General features: G+C 33.9%; 2 protein-coding genes across 4 annotated transcripts; one reads left to right on the top strand and one right to left on the bottom strand.

Moving 5' to 3' along the window:
* Nucleotides 1-3,176: 3,176 nt before the first annotated feature.
* LOC147395999 (peter Pan-like protein) lies at nt 3,177-7,937 on the top strand. 3 transcript variants are annotated; one of them, XM_086451531.1, is made up of 8 exons: nt 3,177-3,308; nt 3,570-3,634; nt 3,726-3,902; nt 5,174-5,404; nt 6,104-6,196; nt 6,301-6,488; nt 7,117-7,310; nt 7,601-7,937. In XM_086451531.1, exons 2-8 carry the CDS (start codon nt 3,617-3,619, stop codon nt 7,654-7,656), a joined length of 957 nt encoding a protein of 318 aa, XP_086307657.1. In that variant the 5' UTR covers nt 3,177-3,308; nt 3,570-3,616; the 3' UTR covers nt 7,657-7,937. The 3 variants fall into 3 exon arrangements, with proteins under 3 accessions (XP_086307657.1, XP_086307658.1, XP_086307656.1); XM_086451530.1 differs by having other exon boundaries at nt 3,188-3,308; nt 3,578-3,634; XM_086451532.1 differs by lacking the exon at nt 7,601-7,937 and having other exon boundaries at nt 3,183-3,308; nt 3,578-3,634; nt 7,117-7,315.
* Nucleotides 7,938-9,189: 1,252 nt separating this feature from the next.
* Nucleotides 9,190-18,304, bottom strand: LOC147395998 (Transducin/WD40 repeat-like superfamily protein). The gene is made up of 16 exons (XM_086451504.1): nt 17,461-18,304; nt 16,667-16,739; nt 16,162-16,428; nt 14,882-15,996; nt 14,463-14,604; nt 12,996-13,241; nt 12,612-12,909; nt 12,354-12,475; nt 11,555-11,674; nt 11,229-11,360; nt 11,024-11,146; nt 10,832-10,942; nt 10,611-10,757; nt 10,408-10,533; nt 9,485-9,601; nt 9,190-9,377 (listed from the first exon to the last, which is right to left on the bottom strand). The coding sequence occupies exons 1-16, from the start codon at nt 18,168-18,170 to the stop codon at nt 9,360-9,362; spliced, it is 3,867 nt and encodes a 1,288-aa protein (XP_086307630.1). The 5' UTR covers nt 18,171-18,304; the 3' UTR covers nt 9,190-9,359.
* Between the last annotated feature and the right edge of the window lie 1,045 nt (nt 18,305-19,349).

Genomic DNA, 19,349 nt, shown 5'->3' with positions numbered 1-19,349 from the left:
AACTGATTGAAAAAAATCGAGTCAGAAAATTGTTAGCATATAGAAAAATTTGGAACACTCAATGAATCTCCTCTGCACATTATATCTAAGTGCTGTGAGTAAAGGATTTCTTCACCATTAATTTTAGCAACATAGATTACATCCTATCTCGTTGTTATTATTATAATGAGAGAAGTCAAAGTAGAAGTGGTTCTACACCAAATTTTGGATCCCGCAAATACTCTCATTTTTATATTTAAATTTAATATAATTAAGGCCGTTGTGGTAAAAAAAAACCAATAAAATCAACGCCGGTGACATTAAATCATGTTCGTTATTTTCAAAATTATCCTTTTATACTCTCTAATATTCGGAAGCATTTTAATTAATATGTTAATTTATAAATTTGCTCTTACATTGCATGTGCGTTTGCATATGTCACCTTCTTGTATCTTATAATGTAAAATACCTTTCTTAATGATTAGAAGTTGCTTGATTTTTTATTCTTCATGTTAGTCAAAATGGGCAACTATCAAAGTACTTTTTCAAAGTGAATAATAATATAAGTTTGGTCAAAAAAGATATTCAAATATACTCATCTGGCGTGGTATATGCATGAATCACTTTTTTGTATCTCGAGGAAATCTATGGTTTTGCATGTGCCACATTAATTCAGTATGTTTTTTATTTTTAAGTCAGTTTATCACGACTCTTAAAAATATGTTTTGTTGGGATTTGATTCACAATTTTATATATGGGGGCGTTCAAGGGCCATATATAAAATCAAACATTTTTCAATATATAAGTTAAAAGTTTCAAAATGAATTGATTTTTTTGCGATGATGAATTATACTATAAAGAGATCATCCTCATAAAAAATCGGCACATTTTGAAATTTCTAATCCCATAAAAAATGGTTTATAAAAATTAAATGATCCATGATCCTTCAATTTGTAAAGTGGGGTTAGAAGTTTCAGAATGAGCTGATTTTTGATAAGGATGATGTCTTTGTCGTAGAAATCATCTTCACCAAAAAATCAGTTAATTCCAAAACTTCTAACTCATATATTGAAAAATGTATGACACAATGTTTGGTTTAGAAGCCTCGAAATGTGCAGCTTTTTGGTGAGCGTGATCTCTATGATTGGGAGATCATCCTCACAAAAAAAAAAAAAAAAGAAACTAACCCATTCCAAAACCGTTAGCCCATATAAGACGAAAATTGTTGTCACACTTGTTGCCCTTGAACTAACTTGTATATATAATACTAGCTAAGGCTATTGAGACTCACTTTTAGTTTCTCACCATTGTAGAAAGTCAAACAAGACAAAAACCATGGGAATTTACTATGAAAATACCTTAATTTTAAATTGATCATGAAATTGACCTAAATTATCTTTGTGCTTCTCTTTCCCCTCTTATATTTATTCTTTGTGCATACAAGAGTTGCTTCTCAATTGATTCCATTAAATGTCTCGCATATTGTGGAAGCACTAAATCTTAGGAAGTAGTTTGAAATGATGAATCTTGTGAAAGTTGGAATAGAAGATTTTTTTATATTGTATAGAAAAAAAAAGTCATGGTCCAAAACGGTCTCTCATTCCTATAGTACCATATGGCATCTACATACACGTTTCATTTTAATTTGAGATTCAATACAGGGAAAATTACGTAAAGGACTCTTGCGGAGTGACTTCTTTCTAAATGATTCCTAAGTTTTCAACGGTTGCTTGGTAGGTCATTTAATAGACTTTTTCTTTTTAAATCGTCCATGGACTTTTCACGTTTGAATGCTCTAACTATTCGAACTCAACATTTTCATCTAAAAATTGTATTTTTGACATCTCAATCAAATTTCATAAACTCCATTTCACTAGAAAAGATTTAAGAAAGAAGAAGAAACCATTTTCAAACATTTTGAACATATATGTAAAAAATTAGAGTTTTTTCACTTTTTTTTTCTCTAGTTTTTGGATGAAAATCGATCAATACGGTTCTTTTGGATTGAAATCATTTAAATAAGTCGTTATCTCAAGTTTTTAATTGATCTTTCCATGTATTTTAGTTGGAAAAACTCGAAAATTGAAAATGATTGGATTTTACCAGTGTCGAGTTCACCACTTTTTATTTTAAAAAAGGGTTAACTCGACAATAATTTAAAAAGCGCCGAGTTTGTCAATAAATAGTGATGAGTTCGATAGTAAAAAATGTGAACTCGACACTAAATAAAAAAGCATTGAGTTCGACAGTAAAAATTATGAATTCGATAGTATGAGGGACCATTAAGAAAGAAAAAAGTTTACTACATATTCTATCAAGCTAATGTGCAAAACTAATAGACTATTTAGAAAGAAATCCTTTCGCGAGGGTCCTTCAAATAATTTTTCCTTCAATATATTGGGCTGCATGTAATGTAAAAAGGCTTGGTTAGGAGTTAATGTGTTTTGAACTCCAACCAAAATGTACCACAAGGACATCATTCCAACTTTTTTTTTTTTTTTTTTGAGAGATTGGTCCAAAAGAAGCATAATAGAGATAGTGAATTCAGATATGAACTCACTTTCATTAAGCAAAATGCTTGATGGGGCAATTTCTTGAAAAATAAATAAATACCTTTTGAGATAATGAATCTTATAGAAATCTCTCTAATCAAATTATACACAAACATTCAACTTGATTTCTGATGACTTTTTAATCATCAAATTTGATGACATTTAAATTTTGATTCGTAATAATGTAACGTATCCAAGTGGCATACTCAATCAACACCTTGACAAGACATGTTTGGAAAGTATAGATCCGTATGCTTCAAGATACACAATTGCACTTCCCTATAAAGAATATATCCCAAGAAATACATATCTACGATTCTCAAATATGTCACCTCAAGGGTGTCAATTAAATATGCCATGTGGATAAGTTAGATTATCACGGTTTTTAAATTTTTCATTCCACATAATTGATCAAAATACCTTTTGGAACTATACACAAACGTTCAACTTGATTTTTGAATTTTAGTCATCAAATTTGGATGAAATTTAAATTTTTTTATTCCAAACAATCGATTTCATCACTTGTTACTCTAAATTTATTCTCTCTCATTTTTATTCGCTATATTAGAGAACAGAAAATTTGATGTTTTAGTGACGCATCAGTTTCTGGGGACGCGACACGTATATGTCAAACTGAACTCATCAGGACATGTAAGTGATTGCTTAAACCCTAAAAACTCTTCTTTCAAGTCAAAAACTGTAAAACCCTGTTTTCTTCCACCACTCCAACGGTTGCCCCAAACGAACCAAGAAACACAAAGAGAGAGCTTGAGAACGGTAATTTTTTTTGCCCTAATTTTGTTAATCACATCAGTTTTCTTCTTTGGGTGATATATTGGGAGAAAAAACCCTATGGAAATTGGAAACCTTCAACCGATTAGGTTAAAACCACTACCACGAAACCCTAATTCATGCTATTAGCAAATTTGGAGAAATTGGGAATTATATTTTTCAGTCACCTGTCTTCATTGATGTTTGTTTGTTTCAGATATAAACGGTTAAGTTTGAATTTAACCTAAAAAAATATTTTTCTTGAAGAACTGCAGGATTGGTTGAAACCCTAGGTTGAATTACTAATCAAAGAGATGGCTCGATTCAGAAATGTAAGTGTAGTAGAATCAGATCTTAATTTATGTTTATTAATGGGTTTTATTTTTTCACACTCAGATTCTTTTGTTTTACTGTGAATTATAGAAGAATAAGAAGACGTTTGTAAAATCGGTCTTGAAGAAGCCCGGTGTCGATCATGTCACGGGTGATAAGATCCCAAAAAGTTTCGTCTTTGCGAGAGGAAAGCTGCCCGGTTCCGTGAAGCAACTTGAAATGGATTTAAGGAAGTTGATGCTTCCCCACACAGCACTTAAGCTAAAGGTTACTAATTTACCTTTTTTTTTTTTAATGTGTTAATGTTCCATTATCTTTGAAAAATACAATCTGGCAATCTTTTAAGTAATTCTTCCTTCATTGTCATCAATCAATGTTATTTGTTAAGAAACAGATAAATTTCCATGAAATATATGCTAATTTAAAACTGTTCTTCATGACAATGGCAAATCTTCATCCTTGACAAGTTACCCACCCTTGACCATTTAATCAATCAAGGATTTATGACTCCAAATTATTGTTATCTTTGTAATTCGAATGGTGAAAATGTGGACCACGGCTTGATGCACTGTCGTATATCTTATTACATTTGGTCCCACTTCTTCGGACTTTTCAAAGTTTTCAATGTCTTCACAAATTCGATGTTATCTTTGTTCCAAAGTTGAGATTTTTCCTTGTTCAAGGGAAGAAAGAAAATTGTTTGGAGGCTTCTTCCTTTCGCTATTACTTGGGGGTTATGGTTGGAAAGAAACAAGAGAATCTTTAAAGGGGTGACTTCTTCGGAACATGATTTGATTTTGAGTGTCTTGGGTTTATTGTATTTTTGGTGTAAGTTATGTCCAGAGTTTAAGGGTGTATTTTTTGTGGACTTCGTTTTTAGATGGGACTCTCTTTGTAACTTTTAAGTTGTTTTGTGGTTGGTCATCTCGACCACCGATTGTATTTTTTTTTCTGTTCTCTTAATATATTTACAATTATAAGAAAAAAAAAACAATGGCGAAGGGCGGATGCATTCCACTTTCACATTGTCAAGAAATTAAGTTAAAAAAAACCCTAGAAGATGCTATTTGATAAATGGTTATGATTTTGTGGAAACCAAATTTAACTGTGTGTCTGTTGATTTTAAGGATTCCAGATTATGTATTGATTAAGTAGGGCTCTCATTGGAAACTTGAGCTATGTTTTGAAGGAAACTTGCTGCTAGTTAAGTTCTAGAAACCTGGAAGCCATGGTAAAATTTTCCAACAGACAAGCCATAAGGCTAAAACTGGAGGTAGAAGGCCCGGAAAAAATTCACATGGGGCAGAGTGATTGAAGAAGTTCTTAAATTACTCGCACATTATTAGAAATCTTAGACCATGATTTTTCGTGATAAAATATCTAATTTTCCAGCATTTTCACTCAAGTAATATGAGTGGTGTCTTTTATTACCTTTTCTAGCTTACTGGTATTTATCTATTATGATTTTTTTGGGGGGGTATAGTTAACATTTTAAAATTTGCTATCTTGATACTTCAGCGTTTGCTTTATGGTTGCAGGAAAAGAAACGGAATAATCTCAAGGAGTTTTTGAATGTTGCGGGGCCTATGGGTGTCACACATTTTCTAATGTTATCAAAAAATGAAAGTGCACCTTATCTAAGGGTTGCAAGGACTCCTCAAGGCCCAACGCTTACATTTAAAATGCATGAGTACTCATTAGCAGTTGATGTGGCCCGATCCCAATTGCGTCCTAGGTGCCCTCCAGAACTTTTTAAAAACTCTCCTTTGGTAAGCTTCTATTACCACCCCCCCCCCCCCCCCCCCCCCCCCCCCTCCTTGTGTGTTTGTTACTTTGGCTTTTGTTGTGGTTGGTGTTACATTGTCATATTGTTCTGTGTTTCACTCTTCTGTACTTAACGCCATCCTGACTTAGTGTGTGAAATCACAGAAAACCTACTGTCAGAGAATTATGATAATGGATTATAGGGGATTGATATTTGGGATCCACCCTTTTACGATTTTTACCAAGAAGTGCCTTGTGTGGAAACCATCCTTGTTGGATGATAAAAACCTTCTCATTTAATTACTTGTACTGGTCTTCTGTTCTGTTTAAAGGCATTGGGTGAGAAGAATTAATTATTAACATATGCAATATTGAGGCTATAGATTTTCTGTATATTTCATTCGATGGGGTTCCGGTGACTCATGAGAAGACACATGATCCCAACCATTTAGACACAAAATCCAACAGTTGAGATTTATGCATAGCTTCATTATATATATCTTGGATATACTTATCCCGAGGATAGATTTCAACCATTGGATTTTGTGTTTAAACGATTGGGATCATGTGTTTTTTCCAAGAGTCATTCTTCACGAGTCAAGGGAACCTGACCCTTCATTAGATGCCTAATGTGTATTTTTAGGATTTGAATAAACTCCATTCTTCTTGTTATGAGTGCATGCTTATTTAAAAATGTCTGGCAGATTGTCCTTTCGGGTTTTGGGACTGGAGAACAGCATCTAAAGCTCACAACTATAATGTTTCAGAATATTTTTCCTGCCATTGATGTTAATACTGTGAGTGTTTGAAGCATACTTCAACAACATGTTGACACCATTCCTGTTTAAGCACACCTGTCTTAGATCATTTAATTTGCTCATCACATTTTCGTGTTGTGTAGGTCAAGCTTGCTTCTTGCCAACGCATTGTGTTACTTAATTACAATAAGGAAACAAAGCTTATTGATTTTCGGCATTATTCCATCAGATTACAGCCCGTTGGTGTTTCTCGTAGAATTAGAAAATTTGTGCAAAACCATCAGGTGCCAGATTTGAGGACTCTTCAAGATGTGAGTGACTTTGTTACCAGGTAAAATTTCTCTCTTTATTTGGATATTTATCTTTGATGAACAGAATGAAATGCATGATGCAGCACTCCAAAGAATGAGTACTGTAGAGCTTACTTTATTTATATTGCGATTGATTTCAATATAAAAGTAAAGAGAAATGCAATAATTCACAATTGATCATAATCTGCCTTAATCTTGTTTTTGGATTGTTGAAACAAGAAGATATGACTCTTTGAACCAGAATTTATTGTGAATAACTAGCTTAGGCTCATGTAAAGTTTTCTCTTTCTTTTTTTGTTATTATAAACTGTATTTATAAGAAAAATGAGATAGCAGGTCGGGCGGACCTACCTAAAACATAGAAGAAAGAAAAAGAAACAAAAGAATGAAAAAAAAATCAAGCCTTAAAAACCAACTCCCACCTAAACTAAAGTCTTCAAAGAAGGCATCCTTGAAGTCCTTGCAAACTTTGCTAAAAAAAAACAAATAAACTAAATGTTAAAGATGAGTTGATGACCTTTCGAAGAGATTGAACCTTCCCATCAAACACATGTTATACATATATATATTATCCCTTTAATTATGTTAACATTTTCCCTATCTTATGCTATATAGTGATTTATTTGGCTATTATTTTTTTTTTTGAAGGGCTGGTTATGGATCAGAAAGTGAAGCAGATGATGAAGCAGCAACTGTGAGTCTTGCAAATGATCTTGGTAGGGTAAACAGGGCTTCTACAAAAAGTGCCGTCAAGCTTCAAGAGATTGGACCGAGGATGACTCTTCAACTCGTTAAAGTTGAGGAAGGATTGTGTTCCGGAGGAATCATATTTAATGAATACGGTTAGTTTATATTTTGCGTACTTCGGTTCCTTCCTATGATACTGGACTGAAGCAGTTAGGAACTACCCAATGGTGTCTCTTGTTTCATTGGATTTTTTTTTTTATTACTTACAAGCAAAATTAAAGAGAGCTGCTATTGGCACCCAACTTTTACTTATTACACCCCAATTAAAAATAAAGAAAATAACCTGAAGTTTCTCCTCACACACACCCAGACACACTCACTGAGGATAGGAGATTAGTCCTCCATGTGCTCCATGTGCTCACGTTTTCATTTTATTTTTTATCAGGAAATGGAGATGAGGAGAGAAAGCAGGCTGATCAAGAAAACCAGGAAACAGATTAGAATGATTAGTGCCCCTTTAGCAAACTTCAGAGACCAAGACACAACTGCTTTGCCACCTTAAGCTGCAACTTATATGAAAGAACGTTTAGTTATCATAGATGTTTGCGGCTTTTCTGGAGAGAAGCCATTGGAAAAATGTGTATCATGAGTTTGAAGATGATTTCTTGTTTCACTTACTCTCTCAAGCACTTGAGATACAGTTTTGTACTTCATGATTGAAAAAGTATGAGCTTTTTATTTTATTTTATTACTAGCTGAAATGAGAATTAAGAATTGATTCAGTAATTGGCTCCCAATAGAATGAAATTTTTTGAGTTGGTATTTTATAAATGCTTTTATAGTAGAAACAATGTGACACTCTGGACAGAGTACAAGAACCCCAAGTCTTTGGGGATAAGGTATTGTTGTTGTTGTTGTTGAGTTTATAGAAACTTTTAAGAACAAACAAGTCAGCAGTAGAGGTGAACCAATGTCCTTACTTTCCCTGAAACCCATGGATTATTGTGATGAACTGTTTGTTGAAGAAATCAAATGTAACCTTACCTCCACCAGGTAAAATGCCATTAAAAAAAAAAAAAACAAAAACAAAAACAAAGGAAGAGTATTTTACTTAGTTGACCTCAAATCGAAGTACTATTCGCATATCCTCACCCAAAGTTAGAAAATGATCTATAAGGCATTGTTTGGATATAAAGTAGAAAGTCACCGTAGAATAAAGTAGAAAGTAGTTTCCTTTTGCTTTTTAAGAAGTTAAGATTATTTTACATTTTAGAAGTAATCTTTTAAAATTAATCCAAACAACTTTTTAAAATTTTCAATTTTCAAAGTAAAAATGTAAAAATAAAATAAAAAATTAAGGGTATCCAAACGGACTCTACCTATATAAAACTCTCTCGAAACTCATTCTTCTTCATCATTATAAATTTTCTCTTCACAAATTTAATATTTTTAAATGAAAAGAATACTCATTCATTTGCATCTGATTACAAAAGGATACTTACAATGTCCAGAGGTATTGGATCATTCATTTGCATCTGATTACAAAAGGATACTTACAATGTCCAGAGGTTTTGGACACCAAAAGTTTGATACCATTACGATTGTGGTATAATGGTAAGTTAGCTTGATTTTTTGCCCATTTTCTTTTCTAAAATCAATTGGATTAGGAAAATAATATAAACAACTAAAAGATACAACAAAAATGTCTTTTGATATATTTAATATTTTATTTTCAAAAAACATTCCTTAAGAGATTAATAAACATCAAGTTTTTGTCAAACGTTTATGTAGATCTCACCTCAATTGTAAATGAGGGGTATCCATCTTCATACTTCAAAGACATAATATTTTGATGGTGTATGTTATTAATGGTTTGTGTCCATCTCCAATGGACACTATGTGCTTGTTCGCAAGTTGCAATCTGGAACCATATATTTATTTAGTACTTTAGGTTCAAATTTAACAAAAATTAACGGCTGAGGTATGTTTATTGAGCTACAAATATATATATATATATATATATATATATATATATATATATATATATATATATATATATATATTCACATTTATGGTACATGGTACATGAAGACATTTTCACCAAGTGATATAATTTTTTGAACATCAGAGATCAGACTTGACTCTTCCTCTATAAGAATATTACAATGTAAGCACGTAAGTGGTTATTTGTGCCATTTTGGCTTCTAGAGAGGGATCCAGCCCTGCCATTTATGAAGATTGGAGGTACCAGGATTAGAACCAACATCAAAGTGAAAAAAAAAAAAAAAAAGACTTTTAACATTAATACAAGATGGATTAGATTACAAACCTTGATCAACCCGGTCTCTGTGCCGCACAAAACAATGTCATTTGCGGTGAAGAGGCTTGTTATCCGGCTTCCAGCTGATAATCTTCCCACTTTTCGCTGTGCCCCTCTCAACCATATCTGGTTATAAAAAAAGGGTGTTTTATACAGTCGGATACAATTCAATGGGATACAATTTTAAAATGTTTACGTACCCAGATAAATTTATCCATTTGTGTAAAAAAAAAATAATAGTGAATTTACCTTTATTAACCTTTGGTTTTTTAAAATTCACCAAAAAATATTTTTATGTAGATGGATAAAATTTTCCATCTAAGTAAATATTATAAAATTGTGTCTGGTTATGTAATTTGACCATACTAGGGACAATCTACCTCTAGCGTACTTAGAATGTTCGGTCCATATGAAGTGTATTAGTCCCATCATTAGAATATGTTTTGTTTTACAAACAAAAGCCTTATCCCAAAGATTTGGGGTCTGCTAAATGAATTCTTTTCCTCCATTCCACTATGTCCAAAGCCAAGTCTTCTGTTATTGATATTGAATTTATTTCTACTTTTACTGTCTCCATCCACATTCTTTTGGATCTTTCATCGCTCTTTTAAGACCTTCAACTTAAATATTTCTTCTAATTGGGTCTGTGATTAGCCTTTGTTGAAGTTGGATGATTGTAATTATTCGATATATTTCATTCTTTTGGATAGTTTGAAAATATTGTGAAAAGTTCAGAAAAATATATAATATGGATGGTTATACTCATTTTGAATGATCAACCTTTGGAAGGGCAATTGAATGAAGGTTTTTTTGTGCCCCTGGTCTATAGGTATGCTATCTTAGATCTATCAAATGGTTACCTTATATGTCCTCTAATTTTTATATTTCAAAATTTTCTTGAAAAAAAAAAAAAAAAAATCATGAATCATCACCTCAATGATGTTCGGTGATGAGCTGCAATTCAAGTATATGAAGTCCTCCACTACTCCCATTGCTTGCACGTATGTTCCTCTCTCCATCATTATTGACAATTGGGGTTCATTGTGTCTTCTCCATTCCTGCATTATCACTCCAATCAAATTAAGCTACTCCGCCATTTCATTAAATGTTTAAGCTTACAATATTTGGTACAAACCTTTAAATTTGAACCCTCAACGATGGCACTTCCACTATAAAGCCAATCTTTATATACAAGAACTGAATTGACGGGCCTATTTTGCATTCTCCAGCTCTTTACAGGCGCTTTGATCTCTCGCTCCCGATCATTTATTATATCTATTTCCTATAAATAGATTTGAAATTTCAATGGGTTTGCCTGTTTTGTAAGTTATTACAGAATGACAAACTTAGACCAACCTGTATACTTGAGTCCATGCAGCCTAGATAAAGTTTTCCATTAACCACAGCAATGCACTTCACTTGTTTACTCTTGCAAATAATTTTAACGCTTCTTGATGCATCAAACACCTGAAACACAGCTTCTTTTGTTATGTTTTGAAATGATTTTGCAAAGAATGATAAAAATTATTTATTTCCTCCACATATTACCTTTAGTCCACGACTGTGATTAATTACGAAGATATGTTGGTCGTATGTATCTATTTTATGAACGTGTTCCTTTGTCTGTATCACTTCAACGCATTCTAGTCTCCTTCGAACCATTTGCCAAACCTGTTGAGTAATAAAAATTCATGTCCAAGGAATATTATTTTATTCCTCCTTATGTTGAGAAGAGGTAAGTGAAATTTATTACCCTGATTGTTCTATCTGAGGATCCACTTAAAAGGCTGTCCCCTTGTTCGGAAAGTGTGAAGCATGTAACCGCCTTTTTGTGTTCCTTAACATCCCATACAAGCGCTGCTGTTTGACCCTTGATGTCCCATACCTATTTTGATATAGACTCACATTAGAGTTTGACTTTATATCATAATTGAGTGATCTATCTGTTTTTTTATATAAAAAAAAATTATTCGTAAAGCGAGGGTTCAAGGGGGTTTGAACCTAAGATGTGGGAACAACACTCCACATCTTACCAACTTAGCTAAATTGGCACTTATGATTGTACGAGTATTTGGATACCTTAATTGATCCATCCGAGTGTCCACTGTAAAGCTGTCCCTTGTAGTAGATGAGAGCACTTGCAGCCGCACAGCACTTATTACCTGCCTCTATAATTTGTGTATGGACACAAGAAACACGCTGCACTTACAAATGTAATTAATAGGGGAAAGTCTGTTAATGAACAATTATGATTAATAATCAATATCAGAGAAAGTTGAGTCACAATTATATATTACTCTGATTTACTAATGCAATTGCTACTGTAAGAACTTCAATCCTGGTAATGATGGTGCCCTATAGTTAACAGACCATAGCTTTGTCACATATTTTGGACATATCTGTTGGTGACATTGCAACTTGGCGATGAATCCCACTTATATTTTTACTCTTCTTTTTTGGTTTTGTTTGTACAATTCATATGATTTAAAAAATTTTCGTGTCATCTAATACTTATCATCTATCATTCAATACTACAATATAATTATAGAGATGTGTCTGTTGAGTCTCATGTGTTACTGTTGCTGATGCCTCACCTTGTATATGTGTCCAACACTGACACCTATTTTGGAGTCCATATATATTTATAATTGCTAGAGCGTTAGGTAGTGTTATGATGTCCCTTCCAATGTGAAGCCAATTATAAATGTAGGTTCATGGTGTGCATTAGTGTAATAAAAGTTTTGTTTCATGCTTGGTACATGAAGTCTGCATTTGCAAATAATGATTATTTCGTTGCTCTCACAAGCTTTACAGGATGAGCATTAATGTAATAAGCTCATTAGAGAGTAGCTTAGAAAGAGTGTGGAACCAGACTCACCGACTTAGTGGGGAGAAAATAATCAGTTACTCTCAATAATTCCTCTGCCATCCAAGTGACACTTGAAAGACGTCTCAGCGACTCTCGTACTCCCTCTGAAAATTGAATTATTTTCTGCATGCCTACATGAAGAATATCCAAACGAAAACTATGTTAGTGCATGGTTTTTTTTTTTCCCAAACTTTTACAAAGAAATAAATATAGATTAAGAAAATAATAATTGTCATTGAAGCCTTATTCCAAAGTTATACAGATTACCTTTTCCAGAAGCATAATTATACACACTAAGACAAGCCAAGAGTCTTTCCTCGAGCTCCAATCCTGGATGCAGAAACTGCTCAATTCCATTTAATAAGATCTCACAAGCAGAATATCTTAGGTTGCTTGCACTTGTTATTGCAATTTCACATCCAATCCATGAAATTGCTGTTAGACAGTCCCGTGATACATTCTTTGTCTTGCTCCTTAGTCCCTTTTCCAAGGCATGGAAAATAGGATTCCCAATCTTAATGATACTTCTTGCAATCCTGCTGCACCATGCATCCATGCCGCCATCCTGCATTTATCATCACTCGAGACGTAAGGGGTCATAAATATGAGTTATAAATTACATTAAGACAAGTTGTTCAATGTTGTGCTTACTTGTAGACATTGATCGGACCAATCAAAGTTTCGTATCATATTCTTGTGATGTGATGATGTTAAACCTGTTTTATTTACTAGCCATGCCACTGTATATGGTTCTCCTGTCCAAGCATAAGTCCCACCAAGATTTGACAGTATAAATGCAGATAACATCTGTGTTGCAGAGCTTTCTTCCGATGCAATTGCTTCTAGAAGGATGTCCATAGCCTCTTCTCTGAATATACTTTTACCACCCGAATCTTCCTGCAAAATATAATTTATGGTTCATTGATGCAAGTTCAAGCTTCAACTAATATTCTAAACCCATTGGAAAGCTTAATGACTTCTTGTACATGACAATGTTATGAAAGCTGTACACATATCGTTCATGTGGGATGGTAAGGATCCACAAAGTGGGATTCACCTAAGTTATCTTTTGGTCTAAAAATTGACATCATGTTATGGATAGTCAGAATATATATGGCTATAATTTTGACTTGAAATATCTTCTTGGTGAGACCGTGAGACTATTTGAATATTTGGTCCAAAATTCCCAAGATCATGCACACCATGTGATGCCACAGGAATGTTGTCGGGTTTGTGGAGTTTGATGGTATTGGACAATAAGGAGGTACTGTTAATCAAGCCACGTGTCATAAATTTTCCCAAGGGTATTTTCATAATTTCACTGGTATTATGTAAAACCCTAGTATATATATATATATAATTTGTAACTGTGAATTTTCTGTTCATAGTGAAATTGGTGTGATCCGTGGACATAGCTCAATCTTGAATGAACCACGTAAAAATATCTGTGTTTTGTGAGTGATTGCATCTTGCTTTACTTTTCTTAAATTATTCTTCTTGGATTGATTTCTCTACAAGTAAGGGAGGATAACTTACTTCCCTTCTTCTCATCCTTAATGATTAGTCATCTAAAATTATTATAGAGGCCATTAATATGCCCAATTGGTTTTAAATTACGTGTTGTAGTAGAGTTGGTTGTGCATAAGAACTGTGTTTTTGGGTTATTTCTGATTGGTTTGTTACTGTTTTGGTGCTTGAATATAATGTATTCTGTGACTCTAATTTTCTTGAACATTTTTTAAGTAACCAAGTCACAGCCTAAGGAAACTTAGTTGGAATGCAATTTCGTCTCTATAAAATTTACGTCGGCATAATCTGAGTACACTGCATATGAAGCCAATCCATCGCCAATAGTACAATCAAATTTTGATTCTAAGTCAAGGTAACTGTGGCACATGTCTTGACCCTCTATAAAAGAAAAAAATATTGCAAATATGCATTTAAGGAACATAGTTCTCGATAAACAAGATGCTAGTGTAGAAATACAGGATTATTTTAGACAAATAAAATGCGTTGGATTGTCTTGAGGACTGCATACTTAGACAAATTCTTTAACAAAACTAAATTTGAAAACAATTGACCAATACAAGATGAAATTTCCTTAACGGTGGAGTTTACCAGCATGTCTAATTGAAGCAACAGATTCACTGCCATCAGTTTGTACTCTGGTTGTAAATTTTGGACACAGGACAGCAATGTGTGCATAATATTGATGCTATCTGGTTGTAGTATGTGATGCAATATCGTAATTGCCGATGACCTGATACACACGGGAAAAAAAAAAAAACCAAAAACAGAAAGCTATATTAAAACCATTGCAAGATATGGTAGACTCCTATGAATTAGCAATGTTGTCTTCACTTCCTTACGAAAAATTTATTTGAGTTTAGCTTTCATATAATTATGAGTAAGTGTTACTATATGATTTGTGCATTATCATCCCAATAGTTTTGTTTATTTTCAATTTGTTTAGTTCCTATGACGCATACTAGTATCAAGTTACATTTAATGAAACAATGTGAAACATTTGCACATACCTTGGCATGCGGAGGAGTTCATGAAAAAATTGAAGTGCAATGATCTTGGCGCGGCTCTCCTTACTTCTTAGGAGACGAATAAATGGATCCATGGAAGTAGATTGTGATAGAATCTTTCTACATTTTCCATCAAACCGCATACATTTTATTAGAATAGCTGCCAAAGAAATCATTTCTTCCAAATTTGAATTTCTTTCAACGTTCACAAGTTTCAAAAGAACCGGAGGTGTACTAATTGCAGCCAAATGTATGAAATTTGTAGCATGGTCAAATGCATTTACCAACACTTCAATCATCATTAGTGACGCGGCCGAAGGTGTCAGCTGAAGTGACGTGTGTCCTCCGTTGTTTGAATTGCATGCGACCTCCAATAGTGCAGGTAAAAGTTCTAAAGCTTTTATTTCTGAGGGTGATGGATTTATCAAATAAATCAGGACAGCTGCCTCATGCACATTTCTTTTTAGAGCTCTCACCAAATCACTTAGACGTAAACCCTTTTTCTTGATATCATCCATAACCGTATTATTCTCTGATACCAATGTTGAGAGTATAGATACCGATGCCCTTATAACCCACTCTTCTTTGGAAGTTGAAACAGCATTTAATAAATGATCAAGGATTACATCCTTTAACAACCCATATTTTGCTTCTGTTTTATTGTTCAACATTTTCCACATCATTGAGACTTCTACATTGTTGTCTTCAAATTTTCCAATTCGGTTTGAGAAACATAGTGTTGAAACTGCCTTCTCAAATATTCCCATTATTTCCATGTGTAAGCTTTGCCTTCTGGAAGAACTCCCCCATTGATCCATTTGGTTGAAGTTATAGTCCCTCAGCGTTGTAGATGACACACGCTCAAGTAGTCTGAAATCATGCTGTTCTGATCTTCTTAGGGTTATCCCTTCTTCCACATACCGATTACAAAAGGTATTTGAATCGATATCTCTTAGTTCCAAGATAGATAAGTTTAAATCATTGATAGAATTAAAGAATTGTTTAGAAAAGAAATAACGGGTATTTACTTCATAGCTTTCTTCCCCGATGTCTAGTTGTGTATTATCTGCCTCTATTGTCGTGATTCTTGCTGAACTTTCACTGGTATCCATATTTTCCTGACTCACGAAGAAAAACAAGTAGAAGTTTAGGAATCTTCACTCCTAGAATTACTAATGCTTGTCTAATCATGGAAATAATTTGTGATAGAAAACTATGTGCATATATCAATTTTCAATAGTGATTGAAATATTGGGTTCTAGTGTTTCTATTTGGAGCATTACCTCCGAATCACTTTCTTCTGAATAATCATTATTCGAATAGATGGAAATTGACATATCTGACTGAGATTCCTTCAACATATCTTGGAGGCATTTCGTACCCGAGTTCCCGTCCCTGTTATAAATTTCATTCATTTTTGTAAAAAGAGTTCTTCCATCATCTCGAGTTGAAGTATTTTTTTGCTTTGTAGTAATTATAGAATCCTTAGCTCTATCTTCCATTTCATCAATTCTGTCTTCTTGAAGTTCAAGTGGATGAGCCTTCTCACCCTGAATTGGTATACAATGTTAATAGAAATTAATAAGATCTCCTAACCGTAAAATTATATATATTTTTCATTGTCAGCCTAAAAATCTCTGAGGGATGATTTGTTTGCAGCCCTCGAACTTTTTGGTGACAATAACTGTGACCCAAAACATAAAAGGAATTTCTGATTTTTGGTTCTCATTGGAGTCAGATTTGAATATTGTGTTTGTATTGCAGAAGGAAAGAAAAGCCAAGTCTTACATCATGAAACTTTGTCCAGCCATTTCGACGTTCAACTGAGTCAACATATTCACTGCTGGTGGAATTCCCATATCTGTACATAAGCAATGAGTAATAGTGAGGCATTGCAGTAATGTTAAATAATTCAACACATGCCTAACGCTTGTAACATAGAGAAAAACCCATCTGTGATCTCTTTAGTTTACACTAACAAAGAACAAAGTTACACAAGTCTAAGATATAGTGTTGGGATGAGTAGTTTTTACGATATGTCTTTCATTTGAGTACATGAAGAGAGAAAGATTGAAAGAAGGGTAACGGAAAAATTAATTTAATTTGTCGTCGTCATCATCATCATCTATGCCTCGTATCCCAAAAGCATAACTTCATATATTTGATCTAAGCAAATAGGTTATGTTCATGGCGGGAGTGGGACTTAACCTATCTATAACCGATGGTAGAAAAATTGTTCTTGCTTTTTGGTGCACCCCATCTCCTTGATGTTGTTAGAACTTCTAGCTTCAATCCTCCATTACAACACCTAGTTATAAGCTTTAGACCCATGCACTATTCATTCCAAAATTATATTATATGAGTACAATCCATGAGATACTGTCAAGTTCAACATGAATCCCATTTAAAAAAACAAATTTATCTAATGGATTGAAGACCATGCGATTCTGATTACGAATAATTTTGAAAAAGGATTGGTTCTGCTAAATCTCACTTTCTACCTTTTATGTAATTTTTTAATAACCTTATGACTTAACAAGTTATGGGATTGAATTGGATAAACAAGAGAAGAGAAAATTTACATGAAACATTGTGAGTCATCGTCGAGCAGAGGAGCAACTCTGCATCCCCAATTCCATTGAGTCGTCTCTCCATATAACACGACTTGGTAATACATCAACCTATCTTTGTACGTTCTTGCCAACTGCTTTGTCATCTCATCGATTACATCATCGCAGCTCCATCCACCTATATCCCCCATTCCACTCATAATTTGAGAAAGAAAAACATTTTCCCATAATTCCGGTGCGAATTTCATCCGAACAAGTCGTGGGTATACCAACATAGCTTGAAGGAAATGTAGTGTCACTTGCCACTCATCCCTTTGAAGCTTTCTAACCAAAGAGAGATAAAAATATGAACAACAAACCAAGTACCGATTTTGTACCCCACCCGTGCTCCCACATTCATCAAGCAACGCTGGAACTTGAAGCATTCGCTCCGAATTCTTCAATCTTGAAGCCCTCTCTTCTTGCCATTTGGCTTGAATTGCTGCTTCGACACTCTCAATACCCCAATAAAGATTCGACAATATAGATTGCTCGGAGAATTCAAAGAACTCTTGCTTTTGTATCTTGAGCTTGGAAGTACATCTCAATTGTAGAGATTTTCGAGTCGTTGGGTCTTTGAGGAATCTGAAAATATGTTGATTGACTAAATTTACGAGTACCCGAATGCATTCAAGGTCTAATCTGCCATGATCATTGAAAGTAAGAGTGGAATTTTGAGACATATTTGTTTTATGAGAAAGAGAAGGGTGAGTGAAGAAGATAAGAGAGATAGAGAAAGAAGAGAGTGATAAAGGATTTGTTGCAGAGTGTTGGAAAGGATGGAAAACATCCTCGTGACTGTTTCAGCCAAAATCCAAATTTTTTTGGTCCCTCCATAGCACTAGTAGCTAAAGACAAAAATTTGACCGTTGCCTTCATTAAGGGGGAGAGAGAGAGGATAAGAAGTCAACAATAACAGAAAAATATTTTTATTTGTTAGTTTTTTTTTTTATTTATCAAACTGCTGTGAAGCTGAATTACCATTTTGACCTTTTTAGAATTTACAGGGATTTGGAAGGCTTGGTTTTCTGGAGCTACACTACAGAGAGTGATGGTGTTTTCTTTATATGTTTTGCCAATGCAGTGGACCCAATAATGACATGTTTGGATGGTACATTCCAATTTCAACCGATCCCATTACAAAATATTGGTTCCCAAACATTGAATATTTCACAATTTCTTGAAATATTGTCTCGAAATGAGACTTTAAACTTTGGAGATAATGGCTTTATTTTGATTGCACACATGTAAATATTGTTATGGGGTGGGGAATAAATGCAAGAAAAAAAAATCTTAATTAAATCGACTCCCTTTACGTGGGTTGTTCTAGAACCATAGACTTCATGCCTTAGGAGTTGGGATACGCAACCGGACATCCCCATATTTCTATGCAGTTGTGTATCCCGATGAAAAGAATTCTATGGTTCTAGCAGACCCCACGTCAGGGGAGTCAATTGAGTATGCCACGTGGGAGAGTCAGATTAGCATGACTCTAAAACCTTTGCATGACCAGGGAAGAGTTCCAGGCTGTCCATCTTATAAATGACCACCACTGGTTTGGAAGCATTAGTTGTCAGGCCAAAATAAAATATCACATCAAGAGTACCGATGATTATCGTTTGTTGCGGCCACAACCATTTTACCATAATTAAGAGGTGCCCACCCGTGGTTCAAAATTTTGTTTCATTTTGGAATGTTTCAATGGAATAATTTGATTTTGAGTGAGGGGTCACAATACCATTATAATGTTTTATCGTCGAAACTAAGGTTATGTTTGGTAACATTTTTGAAATCTAAAGTCTAAAATTTAGAAATCAAACATCAAAATTTTATCTAGCGTCGTTATCGTTAGTTTAAAATTT

This window comes from Akebia trifoliata, chromosome 8 (assembly GCF_017979445.1).
Source record: "Akebia trifoliata isolate Shusen 1 chromosome 8, ASM1797944v1, whole genome shotgun sequence".
Taxonomy (NCBI): Eukaryota; Viridiplantae; Streptophyta; class Magnoliopsida; order Ranunculales; family Lardizabalaceae; genus Akebia; species Akebia trifoliata.
This window is presented reverse-complemented; position numbering and strand designations above follow the sequence as displayed.

Coding starts and splice junctions, on each gene's coding strand:
- LOC147395998 (XM_086451504.1), bottom strand. CDS start 18,170: ATGTCTCAAAATTCCACTCTTACTTTCAATGATCATGGCAGATTAGAC. Junction 16,429..16,666: donor GCTGGACAAAGTTTCATGAT/GTAAGACTTGGC, acceptor ATACCAATTCAG/GGTGAGAAGGCTCATCCACT. Junction 11,147..11,228: donor CCTCAGATAGAACAATCAGG/GTAATAAATTTC, acceptor ATTACTCAACAG/GTTTGGCAAATGGTTCGAAG.
- LOC147395999 (XM_086451531.1), top strand. Junction 6,197..6,300: donor CTGCCATTGATGTTAATACT/GTGAGTGTTTGA, acceptor CGTGTTGTGTAG/GTCAAGCTTGCTTCTTGCCA. Junction 6,489..7,116: donor GTGAGTGACTTTGTTACCAG/GTAAAATTTCTC, acceptor TTTTTTTTGAAG/GGCTGGTTATGGATCAGAAA.